This window comes from Cetorhinus maximus, chromosome 15, assembly GCF_964194155.1.
Source record: "Cetorhinus maximus chromosome 15, sCetMax3.hap1.1, whole genome shotgun sequence".
Classification (NCBI taxonomy): Eukaryota; Metazoa; Chordata; class Chondrichthyes; order Lamniformes; family Cetorhinidae; genus Cetorhinus; species Cetorhinus maximus.
Genome location: NC_135893.1, coordinates 72,049,037 through 72,063,569, shown reverse-complemented (window position 1 = coordinate 72,063,569; position 14,533 = coordinate 72,049,037). Strand labels below are relative to the sequence as shown.

The following is a 14,533-nucleotide window of genomic DNA, read 5'->3' as shown; positions in this document are numbered from 1 at the left end:
GTTTGCCATTTTTAAGGAGTGGGGCGATGGCGGCAGATTTAAAGGAGAGAGGGACAACATCTGAAGAGAGGGAGAACTGTTAACAATATTGGCTAACATGGGGACTAGGAGGGGAAACTGGGTTGTCACCAGTTTAGTGGGAATAGGTTCAAGGCAGCAGGAGGTGAGTCTTGACAGATTGAGCTCCGAGCTGGCATGGGGGGGATATGAGGGAAACTGGAGAAAGATACAAATTCAGGGCAAATGCAGTAGGGAACGTTTCAGGAAATTCAACCCAGTGGAACACGGCAGGGAGAGACACAGCAGAGGCAGATGATCGGATTGTTTCAATCTTTGTGACAAAGAAGGTCCATGAGTTCCTCACACTTATTGTTGGAGGTGAGGATGGAGGGGACAGGGAGAAGGGTTTAAGAAGACAGTTTTGCAGTAGGGAAAAGAAGCTGGGGGTGGGGGGGTCACCATTGCATTCCAGGATGGTCCTGGAATAGTGAGCAGTCTTAGCAGACAAGAGCAGGATCCGATAGCGCTTTATTTGGTCCAGCCAGATCTGGCAGTGGATGGCTAAACCGGTTATCTGCCAGATCCTTTCAAGTCTGCGTCCCTTGGATTTAAGGGAGCAGAAATGAAGGCCATACTGGAGGAATGGACATGGTGAGAGGGAGTAATGGCATTACTGGGGACTGGGCATCCAAGTGGAGCTGAGGGTGCAGCTGAGGCAGTCAGTGATTGCAGAAATATTGTTGCAAACAGAGGGCCAAAGGCTAGACGGTTGGGATTTTGAAAGTGCAATTGTAAGTGAATGAGGGGGTAGTTTTTCCAGGGATGGATACAGAAGAGGTTGGAATGTGGAAGGGGTTGTAGGTGGAGAGTGATGATCAGAGATGGCCTTGTCTGTAATTGATACGATGGGACTAACAAGACCACGTGAGATGGCAAGGCCAGGGGTGTGACTACCTGCCTCAGATGAAAATCCAGGCCATTGAGAGTGCGGGTAGCAAAGCATAGGATTTGGGGCTTCCTAAATAAGGGGTATTGAGTACAAAAGCAGGGAAGTTATGCTGAACGTTTACAAAGCTCTGGGTAGGCCACAACTGGAATTTTGCATCCAATTCATCACTACGTTTTCAGAAAGGTGTGAGGGTCCACGAGAGAGTGCAGAGGAGATTTACCAGAATAGTTCCAGCATTGAGGGAATTTAGCTACAAGGTTAAGCTGGAGAAGCCACAGCTGTTCTCCTTGGAGCAAGGGATTTTGAGGGGAGATAATATGATATTGGAACCAGCAGAATTGTTTACCAAACTAACTAAACATCGGTTTTCCTTTTGTAATTGTTTAAGTAGCCCAGCCCAAATCAGCCATATATTTTGTGTGTTTATAACTAGAAATAACATTGGGCACTTCAATCTTTCAGCAAATATGAAGTGAAACTTTGGGCTCCAAGTCTAGGTTATGTTATCACCAAGAGCCTGAGGCAGAAGGAATGTATCATCTTTTTAAGATTGTTTGCTTACTTGATGCTTATTTAATAAAACCATAATGCTCTGTGTATTGGTAAATATAAAAATTCAAAGCGCCCATGCCTATAGTATTCTAAAACAACTGCTTATTCAGATGTACAAGAGTGTGTTTTTGGTGTTTACCTTGAACTCATTAGCCGGCTGGAATGTGGCTTTCTGTTTGTGCCAAGCAATAATAGGAGGCTCCTTTTTCCTTTATTTATGAGCAGGGGGGGGGGCAAAGAATAAAGTAACACTGCACCATTCAACCCAGTATGTCTGTGTGCTAGTCACATGACCCAGTCCTGTCTATCATCAACAATATGATGCGTTTTTAATGTACAAATTGATTGGTGACACAGTGGGAGAGAATAAAAGAGAACACTTCCCTCTCTTTTGCATGTCGTTGTATAGAAATTCTTTAGGCTAGACATCATGTGGTCTGCCGCTGAAATCTTTGTCTGTGAAGTAGTTTCTCTGGCTGTTGCCAAGGCCCAACAGTCCACAGTAGGCAATGGCAACACAGGGAGCTGTTTGTAAAGCATTTCAATGACTAGGATACAGGCAGCTAACATTAAATGTAATTTACTGAGCAGAACTAAAAGCTGCAAACAAGAACTGAATTCTAATCGGCCTGCCAGCCTGTTGCTAGGCGACAAGACAAGCCTTGGGAGAAGAAGTATTAATTTTTTTCTTTCCTGCGTAAGGAGAGCCTGGTAATAATGTTAGCCAGCTAGTGATAAGAGAAGGTTCTGGACTTAGTGAGCTTTAGAGGAAGGTAACAGCGGAGTTTAGATGACAAATCTGCAGTATTGTAAGAGTAAAATGCTGATATTTAGGCCATGGTTGCCTAGACACAGCACTAAGCCTTTCCACTGAGCATGGTAGGTGAGAGGTCTGTACATACTCTTTTACTTTCCTTAAAAACAAGGCTTTCATTCATGGATAACAACAGCAGTCTTCAGTTTTTTGCAGATTCTACAACCACCTGTAGGAATATATGGGGAGGGAAGAGGGAAATTAAAATGGATTATTTTAATAAATGCCTTAACTGCTTTAATATCCACACTATTAACCATCTTTTTATTCCATTAGTGAGAGGCAAAATTGTAAAATTGACAAAAGTGGGGCTCCTGTTAATTGTAAAAGCAAAAAAATCTCCTGTTAATTGTGTAACTTTGGTTAAATCTCTCATTACCACAAAATGCTGTTCATTAAATCAAACTTCTCCAAAGGCCTAGGCACACATTTTTGCCATTTTGAACTCTGGAGTTCAGTAACCGTTCACGTTGACAGAATGAATGAGTTATACACAGAAACGCATCTTTATGACAAGGCTCAAAATATATTTTTTGCCCCTCAATTCACCACCTGCCTCAAAAATTGAATTTTCAAATGCAGCACTTCATAGGCCAGGCTTTAGGAAAAGAGGGATCGCATTAAATGTAACGGAGTGGCGAATGAGTAAAGCAAATGAAATGTAGACCGTCCCTCCCCACTGCTATGGTCACGAGGCACAGAACAGAATGGCAGTGAGTACAGTACATATAAGCCCACAACATTGAAGGGCTGGAAGGGATCACCTGGTCAATGAAGTCAGCCCCACATTCTTGGTCAGAGCATCATGACGAAACACTTCCTCCCTCCTGCAATTAGGTAATCTCTCAAGAGAGGCAAAAAAAAATGGAGAACCAACCCTGGGGCCATTAGTACTCTGGTAAACTCCTCCCTGCCCTCCCCAGGCAATGAAAACCAGGTGAGCTGTTCTGTGGTCCTTGGTGTCCTTACAAACACATGGGGCTTAATTTTTAGGCCTCCGTGCAGCCAGAATCTGAGGCAGGAGGGCACTAAGAACTGTGCTGCCGGCCTGCGTGACAGTCCCCCAGCTCCATCCTGTCCCTGGGCCATTTTAGTGGAGGCAGCATGGGCTCTGATTGGCCTTTCAGCTTTGAGAGCCAGCCCGCCCAGCTTAATTGGATGGCAAGGCCTCCCTGTGCCCCCGACACGGGGAAAATCACAGCGAGTGACTGTTTCCCACATGGTGCCGGCTTCTGACCCACGTTTCACCCTGACCGTGGGGTTCAGAAGTCCACAGGGAAAATCTCGCCCCATGACATTTTACCCATGTTTTCCTGTCCACCGCATTCTTCTAAGTATACATCAGAAAACAAAGCTGTTCTGGTGCCGAGCTCTCCACAGGACTTGTTCAGATAAGCCACACAGAGCTTTAAAAATTGGCTTTTTTTTTAAAAGAGGCGAGACTCTTAGACACTTTGATTATTTTAAGACTCTCTGAAATGTTAACTTGGAGTTTATTTGAACTGCTTTTGAGTTTAGGCACCAGAAATATTTTTCTTTCACCACCTGGTCCCAGGTCTTTCTTTTTCATGGAGTCTTTCCAAGTCTTTTCTGCACCTTGTATTACCTCTGACCTGCCGAAACAACACTACAGCAGCTTATTGATTAACCCTGAAGTACTCGAACATTAGTCCCACCACAACATCAACTTATCTACTTAAACTTAAATTAACATCATCAAGAAGACTAAAATATTGGTCCCTTTTCTGTTAAAGTGCTTCTTATTGTTCATTCATTGTTACGTCATCACAGGAATTTTAATGTCACAATACAAAAATAAAACTTTCAACAACAACTTGAATTTATGTAGCCCCTTTAATGTCAGAGCAGTATATTTAAAGGAGGCTATTGAAGAGGTGGAGAGATGTAGCATGGAGGGGACATTTGCAGAGCATAGAAGCGGGTGGTGAAGGTTGTTCCACTGACACTGAAGGAGAAGGCGTACAGTGGACCAGACTTGGAAGTGCAGAGTGTGTGTGTAGGGTGGCAGGACTGAAGCAGATTGAAGACGTGGAAGGGAGTGATGCCATCGAGGGATTCAAAAATGAGGACGATGGTTTTGAAAGTGGCACACTTAGGGACTGGGGGGGAAACCAGTGGCCATTGCCAAATAAAAGCGTGATGGGTTAGCAGGAGACAGTGAGGGATAGGAGGCAGCTGGGGGAGCTTAGGAATAAGTTAGTTGCTGCTGTGATGGTCTTTCTCTGTTGCTGTAATGTGCATTCCTTCTACTCGGTGGATCTACTGAGGGTCATCTGGTGGGAGCAGACACAGTGTCAGTTAGATGGAGAACCAAAAACCAATCCAAAAGTATGCGGAGAGTTTGCTTCTGGCCACTAGATCAAAGGAAAACCATTTGAGAAGTGGTTTAATTTGTGGCAGCATCTTGGTCCTTCCCCAAAGGGTCAGTGGACAAATGCATAATGTAGCACTGAGCCATTCAGAGTGGAATTGTGTCAGGTTCAATCTATAATTTTGATGGGTTAGTTGATTGGAGACTTGGTAGCAGCATGGGAGCGACACTCGAGCTGCAGTGTAGCTGTGGGTGAGATGGGGGGATGGTCAGAGTTCTGAACCTGGCTGTTATTGGTTGACCCCTGTCAGCAATACGCACAGGCAGGCGCAGGCTGAGGATAGGGTCAGGTTTAGCTTTACAATTGCACTCCACCACACACGTCCAAAAATGCCCTGATTTGTCACCTTGTCTAGGCCAACACATGCTGGGCAAGGTAGCAGAGCGAGACCCATGCGCAAATCTGATTAATGCATCCTAAAAAGAAGGGTGAGAGGGGTGGTGGGGGGCTGGCACTAGAAATAAATTCACATTAGTGACTGTTTAACATTTTTTATGCCTTAGACATTGAGGCTTTTTGATATTGACCCCCTCATGACTGGCAGGAAGGAGCCAGAATAAGTACTCGCTGTAACAGAAACACTGTGAATATGCAGCCTTCAAAATGCACCCTGGGTACTTCTCTCTGAGGCTGAATGTTCTTCACAGGGCCTGGCATTCCAACATTGTGACTTGCTCTATTATGTGTAGGCATGAACAATGGATTTTAATGATTCAAATTCAGATTAAATTGAACTGTGGCAATAAAGAAGTTGGGGAGAAATCTTCCCTTTGGTTTTGTTAGAAAGTAGGTAGATTGTGAATGAGAATATAAAAGCAGTGGAAGAGGGATGTGTTTCAAAGGGCAGACACCAATAGGCATTGAAACCCAGAGGCTCCTCTTGTGTAGTTAGTCGCGAATGCTAAAGGGCTGAAATACAAGAGAATGTCTCCATAAATATAATATAGTATCACAGAAAGTAAATAGCAACAGATTGTCAGCAGGCCTGTGACACCAGGGGTAGAATTTTCGGATTGGCGGGCCCGGGAGCGGCCGGGGTACGGACCGCCGACCGCGATTTCACGCTGGCTGGCCAATTAACGGCCAGCCCAAAAAGGCTCAGCGCTGCCGGGGTGGGGAGGGGGAGGAGTGTGAGTGCTGAAGTCAGCGCGGGCGCGGAGGAGCGCGGAATGAAAGCTCCCTGAAGGCAGAGAGCTGCCTCAGGAAGCTGACAAATTTAAAATCAATAAAAGCAGAATTTAAAATTCTGAAAACATGTCCACATCTCAGAATGAGTCACCTCAAGATACGGATGCTGAAAATTCTGTCCGAACATTTTAATGTTTTTTTTTTAAAAATTAATCTCGGAAACCTCCCTTGGATGAGGCTTCCTCAAAAAGGCGAAGGACACGCCTGGCCGATTCGCCCATTGGGCGGGTAGCGACAAACCGCCGTCAGTTGTGACTTTAAGGGCCTTAATCGGCCTTTTAATTGTCGGTGGGTGCGCTGCCAACTCTCATGGCGCTCACCAACTGAAATATCGTGCGAATGCGCGATGACGTATCAGGTGCGCGCCTGCAGGCCAGGACATTGGGGAACTTAGAGAAACCCTCTTTACACAGCGGGTGTTAGAAATGTGGAATTCCCTGTCCAAACCATTGTTGAAGCAGAGTCTATAAATACTTTTTAAACGTATTTGAAAAGTCAGGAGGAACTTTTTTATGCAGTGAGTGGTTAGGATCTGGAATGCGCTGCCTGAGAGTGTGATGGAGTTAGATTTATTTGTGGCTTTCAAAAGGGAATTAATAGATTCACAGAATGGTTGCAACAGAGAAGAAGGCCATTCAGCCCATCATGTCTGTGCTGGCAAATCACCTAGTGCCACCTAGCGCCTTCTCCCCATAGCCCTGCACTTTCTTTCTTTTCAGATACTAATCCAATTGTCTCTTGAATGCCTCAGTTGAACCTGCCTCCATCACACTCTCAGGCAGTGCATCCCAGATCCCAATTATTTGCTGCATGAAAAAGGTTTTCCTCATGTCCCCATTGCTTCTTTTGCCAATTACCTTACATCTGTACCCTCTGGTTCTCGATCCTTCCACCAATGGGAACTGTTTTTCTTTAGCTACTCTTGTCAGACCCCCTCATTGTTTTGAATGCCTATCTCAGCTCAAATTGTACAATTATCTGAAAAGAATTAATTTGCAGGGCTATGGGGAAAAGGCAGGGGGAATGGCTGATTTGCTCTCGCAGACAGCTGGCATGGAGATGATGGGCCGAATGGTCTCCTTCTGTAACCATTCTATGATTCTGTGATAAAAATGGATCAGATTGTTATTTAAAAAAGGAATATTGAAGGGCTTTGGGGAGTGAGGCAGAGACTAGTACAGAGTAGGTGGCTCATAATGAGCTGCATTGCTGAAACGTTCAGTGATTCCATATTGTTCGTTTGCTACATTTAAGACAATGTACAAATGACCCTGCTTCAGTGCATGTTTATGTAATTAAAATTGATTTAATGAGAAGACCTCAATGATTCTTGGATGGGCCTGCTTTTGATGGTGTTCTGCTGAGTTACTGGGACTTACGAGTAAGACTGCGTCAATTAGTTGGTTAACCGGGTGACAATGGGAGCTCGGAGTGGAATCTGTTTACTTTGTCCACCATCTTTTGCACATTGTGGACTGGAGGCACAGCACAGGAGTGACCTGTTTGTCAGACACTGACCCTTGATGAGAGTTGTACATAAAGGTTATGCTGACCCTATGGTATCTGGGATTTTAACTGAACCTTTTAGACCTATTAGGTGTGTTGTGAGATTATAGTATGCCTATCAAGCAAAAGAGGTTATGTCTTCATGGGGAAATGGTAGAGTTAATGATATTTTGTGATAGTATGGTTGTCCACATTTCTTGACCCTTTAAAAACACCACAAGTTGCACATGAAATTTTCATGTCATCAATCTAATTGGAAGAATTACATCTCAATCAGCTTTGGCAGCACTTTTTAAAGTTCCTTTCAAACTTGTATGGATGATGTTTGAAAATGTCTGCAGCATGTCACTGAGATTATGGCGTTCTTTTGAGGTACGATATTCTTTCTTCCTTCCAGGGCCCGGGCGCACGGATGAAGAGCGAAGCGACGATCGGCATCGCCATCGTGAGGAACGCCTCATTGCCCGAGAGCAGGAGAAGCTCTTGAGGTAAATGGGCCAGAACCTGGCAGGCATACTCCCAGCACCACGATTTGCTATCTCAATGCCTTCCCTCAGAATAGGGCTTTGCACATTTGGACCAGCCATATTGGCACAGCACAGGCATAACTGGGTCAGGCCAGGCCATTGGCAAATTCTAAAAGAAGGCCCACCACAACCTTCTCAAGGGTGCCTAAGTATGGGCAACAAATGTTGCCCTGTAGGTTTTCTGTCTTTTACCCTGACAATAATATATGAAAAGTCTATCATATAGCATGTAGTTCCTGTAAATGTGACACCTCACCATATACTTCCCCATCTCATTCTGTTGACAATACCCCTATGATAATAAAACTCCACAGCCCCTAACTCAGCTTGGTTCTGTGATATCACCCCTTTCTTCAGGACTTGAGCACACTATCTTGGCTGACAATTAGGGTTGCCAACCCTCCAGGATTGGCCCAGAGTCTCCAGGAATTTGAAGATCAATCTCCAGGACACACTTGTGTCATTTTCTTTGAACATTACTCTTCACCAGATATAAAAATATTGGAAATGGGGGTAAAAAAAGACTGTTTGGCTGACAGTCAAATTGGGTAATAAGTCTCCTTTCCAGTTGGTGTAGGAAGGCCGTGCGTCACAAGGATGGATGTGTTGATCGAATAATGGCTGGAGCATTGGGGCAGGCCATGTGATGAAATTTCCAGGAATACTTGCGCTGTTGGTGATGCTGACTTTCAAATGAAATGTTCAATCCAGGTCCCGTTATGTCTGCACAGGTGGAATTTTTGTACAAGGGAAAAGCATTAGGTTCCCGGGCCAAGTATTTATTCTCAACCAATCCCACCAAAGAGCAGATGTCCGAGTCATTAATGGCTGCATTTGCCGCCACTGCAAATATGCAGGGGGCACTCTGACCACACATGCAGCCACGGTGCCAGTGACATCGCTGCCTGTGACACCGCAGGTTAGCTGCCTGCATCAAAGAACACTGAAATGGAACTAAATGTAATGCAGAAAGCGCAGTTTGTTTGAAGCTTAGATATACATTTAAAGTACAAATTTTGCTCATTGGAGTGTTCCGATCTTGGGCACAGTGGCGAGCGGGATGAGCAAAGCAGTGAGCGGGGCAGTGAGGGAAGTGGCAAGCATGGCATCGAGGTGGGGTGGTGAGTGGGGCAGTGAGGGAAGTGGCAAGCATGGCATCGAGGTGTGGTGGTGAGTGGGGCAGTGAGGGAAGCGGCAAGCACAGCATCGAGGTGGGGTGGTGAGTGGGGTAGCGATGGGAACAGTTGGGGGGGTGGCAGTGAACAGGGCAGCAAGGGGGAGGCAATTGGGGCATCGAGGGTGACGGTGAACATAGCAGCGAGGGGGGCGGTGAGCGGGGATGTTGAGCCAAGGGGCAAGCGAGGCAGTGAGGGGGTGGTGAGCAAAGTGGCGGATCCTTTCTGTTCATGGAATCTTAATGTCCAGAAAATTGAGTATGTATCAGAAGTACTTCATTGGCTGTGAAGTGATTTGGGACATCCCGAGGCCCTGATTGATGCTATATAAGTGTCAGGTCTAGCTGTCATTCACTTTGAGCAATGCCATAGGATATCAGCTCATAACATTTAAAAAACAGGAAAGTAACTTTTAAGAGGAAAATGCCATGAATTGGTTGGGTTGATGTAATGTCTTGTAGGGATAGTAGAGTGACCAGCACAACAATGACCTCAGCCTAAAGTACAAGTGTAACGAAGGCTTTTCCTTTGAAGTAACAATCAGGCCCATTCACTGCCTTGGAAAAACGTTGTTTCAAATGAAAAGTAGCCTCATTAATTCCAATACCCCAAGTTCTACAAGTGTTATTATGTTTAAGCGATCCAAGACAAACAGTTTTAAAAAAAGCTGCACTATGTACACTAGAGGAATTATTCTTATTATATTTACTACTGGTTCCCTGGAGGGAATTTTTTTTGACTGTAGTCTACCCTCTCTATGTCTGCTCCCATTATGCCTCGAGAGACAGCGACGAGACACAACGTCTCACCCTGCACCAACTACAGTCAATGATAAAGGGTTGAGGAGGATGGTAAGGGTACAGCTGTGTTATCTGAAGCTGGCACAGATCCAAGATGGCAGAGCTGTTGGAGGAGCACAAAGAGCCCCTTTATCAGATTTCTGTTATTTAATCCTGAATTACAGCAGTTGTTATTTTTTCCCCTGTCTGTCAGTTGAATTACTGTTTGGGACTTATGTTTTTAGATATCCTCTTACATTAACCTCGTCTTTTAAGTTCCTTCTAATAAAAACAGCTTGTGATGTGGTTAAAAAAAGTGGCAGAATGCTCCAATATTTTCATAAATATTCTGCACGGGAATATAAAAGGAGTTCTTTCTAAATGTAGCGGGTGTGTGATGAATGGTGAATACTTCACATCCATTGCTGCATTTTGCCTGGGGAAATGGAAGTATTGTTACATCAATTGTCCCAAAATCTTAAAGATTAAAATAGGAAGAAAGGACTTGCATTTATATAGCACCTTTCACAGCCTCAGGGCATCCATAAGTGCTTTCGAGCCAATGAGATAATTTGAACTGTAGTCACTGTTGTAATGTAGGAAACACGGCAGCCAATTTGTGCACAGCAAGCTCCCACAAACATTAGTATGATAGTGACTAGATAATCTGTTTTTTGCGATATTAATAAAGGGATAAATATAAGCCAGGACAAACTGCTGTACCTTGAAATGGAGCCATGGGGTTTGTTACATTTGCCTGAGAGGGCAGATGGGGCCTCAGTTTAATGCCTCATCTTAAAGAGAGACAGGGTAGCACTCTCTCATACTGCACTGGAGTGTCACTCTAGATTTTATGCACAAGACTCTGGAGTGGGACTTGAACCCACAACCGTCTGACTGAGAGGCAAGTGTGATACCTACTGAGCCGCAGCTGACAACTTAAAGGGGAAATCTGTGCCTTTAGTGGTTTTGACTGAGTCACTGCCTGTCACCCAGTTTTGGATCGTGGTATTGTTGGTTGGAACTAACCTGGGAGCGGACATTTTATGGCGATCTCCTGCTGTGAAGTCATGTTTCACGTCAGGGACATCACAGCTGGGGATTGTGTATTGTGGGCACCTTGCAAGAAGAGGAATGTTATATAAAGTTATCTGCTCCATCCAGCAGGTGGAGAGTATAAAATAGGGTGCCTGAGTAATGTTGATATGATACAGATATCGCCCTCTATGTCATTTAACAATAGAGGGCAGTTCAGCAAAACTTTTTAACATTGAATTCATTTCACAATGATTCATTAATCAGTTAGCAACTTCCCATTTTGTGCACAATTGTAATTGTTCATTTGGAAATTTTCTGACAAATGTTTAGGAAGAGCTTTTAAGTTTAGCTAGTACACAAGGGAAAATTGCTTCTATATTTTGGTAATTTTCCGTGTAAGTTTTTTAAATTCACCAATTGTGGGAAACTGCTTTATGATATCAGTCAAACCTCCCTCGTAACATGAGGGAGTTTATCCATAATAAAAACAGAAAATGCTGGAAAAACTCAGCAGGTCTGACAGCATCAGTGGAGAGAGAAACAGAGTTAACGTTTCGAGTCTGTATGACTTTTTCAGCTCGAAACGTCAACATTTCAGATATTCAATATTTCAGATTTCCAGCATCCGCAGTATTTTGCTTTGATCTGTTGTCAGTGCCAGTACCCGATGTGGCTCACATGAAAACAGAAGTTTCTTGCAATGGGGGGCAGCTTCAGCTCACCAATTGTGTGTGTGTGTGTTTGTTTGTTTGTGTGTGTGCCTGCAGTGGGACACCCCACCTGTCAGGGCAGCCAAGTTCTGACAAAACTCATTCCCATGTGTGATGACCAAGCCAGGCACACTGCTGGGGGACTTGGAAAGATGACTGTTTCGGGGTGAGGGAGGGGGACCTGTTGCCTTGTCAAGTGCATGGTTACACCTCTAGTGTTCCTGTGCATTTTAAAAGAGTTTTTTTTTTTGCACATTGGGAGGGCACAAGAGGTATCTTCAATGTACGTCTTTGCTTCCAATATTTACCTTCTATTAGCTCGCCTCTCCCCACCATGCATAACTGTGCCTTGCACCAGCTTTCGCATCAAGAGAGTGGGGAGGGTGCCAGATGTGGCAACTGGGCATGCTCATTCTGTCGGCTGATTGGTGCTGTTCCAAACTTGACCTTGTAGCTGATGGAATCCGAATCCTTCAGTTCCAGTCTAAAAAACCCGCTCTCTGCTGTGCCTGCTCCATCTTACGCGAAGTGAAAAAAATGCTTTTAGCCTTCACTTAGAAACACAGAACAATGAAAGTATGTGTGTTGGGGGATTTGCCTTTGGAGAGGAAAGAATCTTTTTTTTATTTAAAAAAAATCTTTTTATGGCCCTCTTTTTGTCTGGGATGAAAGGTTTCTGAAACAACTGACTGGAGACCCTGGTATTGGCTGATTTCCTCTAAAGTTGTTTGTTTGTCTTTTGTTAGTGTAGCTTGGTGTGTTTGTGTGTACAGGGAGAGAGGGCCTATTCACTGCTTTCCACTGAGGTGCAGAGCTGTTATACTGTTAAGTGATTTATGCTTTCCTGCCTTTCTGCCTCCACAGATAAGTTGAAGATGAAAGCTAAAGATGTTTGTTCTACAAAGTGCTTTCGAATTTTACTTTCCTAGCTCCCTCACAATACTTAGAAAAACTTGGATACATGTACATAAAAGATAACTTGGCAAGGCCTGCAAATCCAACCATTTGCATTTTAGACCAAAGAAGTTTGCGAGTTTCTGCAAAGGTCAGGACATTTTAGAAATCTGTCCCTTAGCATCCATCCTCTTTACTTTCCTGCTGTTCCTCAAACTGAACAGTAAAAAACACTCATGAGTGTTTGGTTGTGGGAATTGGCCTATCTCTCGGTATCTCAGGATTTAGTCTTCACTTTAGCACTTTTACCCTTCATTTCATTTTAAATGGGGCAGTCCATGCAAGTGGACATACAGCAGTTAAACAAGCTACCTCACTCCTCCAGCCGGCTGTCATCAGTTTTCTTTAAAGAGGTTAAGACACATTTTGCACTGTGATAAAGAAAATCAGACGGCCTACCTATTCATTCCAGCCTGCGTGTTCCAGTATATAGTCCTTCAGATTCTTTGCCTATCTCCCCTCCTCTCCTCAGACCACTGAGAAAATATTCTCCTTGAGATAACAGCTCAGTTATAGCTTTTGTCTGGTTGTGCTTGAATGAAAGGTATTCAAATCCCTCTAATATGTACCAAAGGACAAGCCATTGTTGGACTAATATCTGATGTGCCCTGTAGTCAGCTTTGCAATAGTTGTGAGAGGTTAACAGATCTCCTGGATGATATTAATGTCGGTAAGCAGCTCCCTCTACTTTCTTTCTTCTGGCTACATAAAACCGCCTCAGCGGTAAAATTTATACATACTTTCCAAATGAAAGTGCAAGGGTTATAAGCAGCATACGTCATGATAGTTGGTGTGGCTGGATTTTTTTTATTTCCTCTGGGATTTTTGATCCTAACTCATTCATAGTCTTGTCAAATGTAAATTATTCAATCAGCCTGTCTCAGTAATTAAAATCATAATACAATCATTGTCATTTTATGACCTGTACACATTGTTTTGCGGGAAATTTTCAATGTACTTGGACTTTCTAAATGCAACAACCTTTTCTGCATTAACCTTTGTTTAAATCTAATTGGCTATTTTCTCATCCAACCACAGAGAGAGTAAGGAGTTGGCAGATTTTGCCCGGTTACACCCTCCAGGCTGCAGCACCAGTAGTCTGAACTCTAACCTGATGGTGATGGGAGGCCCAGCTCTGGCTGGAACTGCCCGCTGGCCTACCGATCCTACATCACACTTAGCATCTCACCCTTGGCTTCCTCGGACCGGGAGTCCCTCCATGTGGCTGACAGGACACCCGTATGGTCAGTACAGCTCTGGAAATTGATTTGTTTTATTAATTTTTGCAAGTTGACATATGGGTCAGTCGTACCAAGAATGTACAGCACAGGAGAAGGCCATTCGGCCCAACTGGCATGTGTCAGCGCTTCTGCTCCACAAGGGTGACCTTCCACCCTTGTTTATCATCAGCATTATTTTCTAATTCTTCCTACATCACACGTTTACTGAGCTTCCCTTTAACGCATCTTATGCCAGTTGCCTCAGCTAGTCCATGCGGCAGAAAGTTCCACATTCTCATCACTCTCTGCTGAGTAAAAAAGTTTCTCCTCAATTTTTTATTGGATTTATTAGTGACCGTCATATATTTATGACCCCTAGTTTTCATCTCCCCACAAGCAGAATTGAAGTTCTTCATAATTTTAAAGGCTTCCACTCTAGGTCACCCCTCAGCCTTCTATTTTCTATTGAAGAGTCCCAGCTTAACTGGTCATTATCGTTAATTCAATTGCTAATGCAAGACACAGAAACCAGGCAGACCTTCATCATGTTTACGCTTCCTGGATACTGGCCACATTTCTGCTGAGCCTGTATTGAACTCCGAATGAATCAGAATATTTTTTCATGTTTATTAATTATTCCATTTAATTGCACGTTTAATAAGTGTTACTTCATTATTATTTATATTTAGGAAATGTAATGAAGCAGGATTATTTCAGACTGTCTTCAC

At 43.9% G+C, this 14,533-nt stretch overlaps 1 protein-coding gene across 8 annotated transcripts in view; it reads left to right on the top strand.

The window, feature by feature from the left end:
* The window catches only part of tnrc18 (trinucleotide repeat containing 18), a 158,922-nt gene that overhangs the window by 79,793 nt on the left and 64,596 nt on the right, over positions 1-14,533 (top strand). For all 8 annotated transcript variants that reach the window (XM_078558628.1, XM_078558627.1, XM_078558626.1 and 5 more), the window contains 2 exons: positions 7,800-7,890; positions 13,624-13,829. In XM_078558628.1, coding sequence (XP_078414754.1) covers positions 7,800-7,890; positions 13,624-13,829 — 297 coding nt within the window. The remainder of the gene's footprint in view (positions 1-7,799; positions 7,891-13,623; positions 13,830-14,533) is intronic.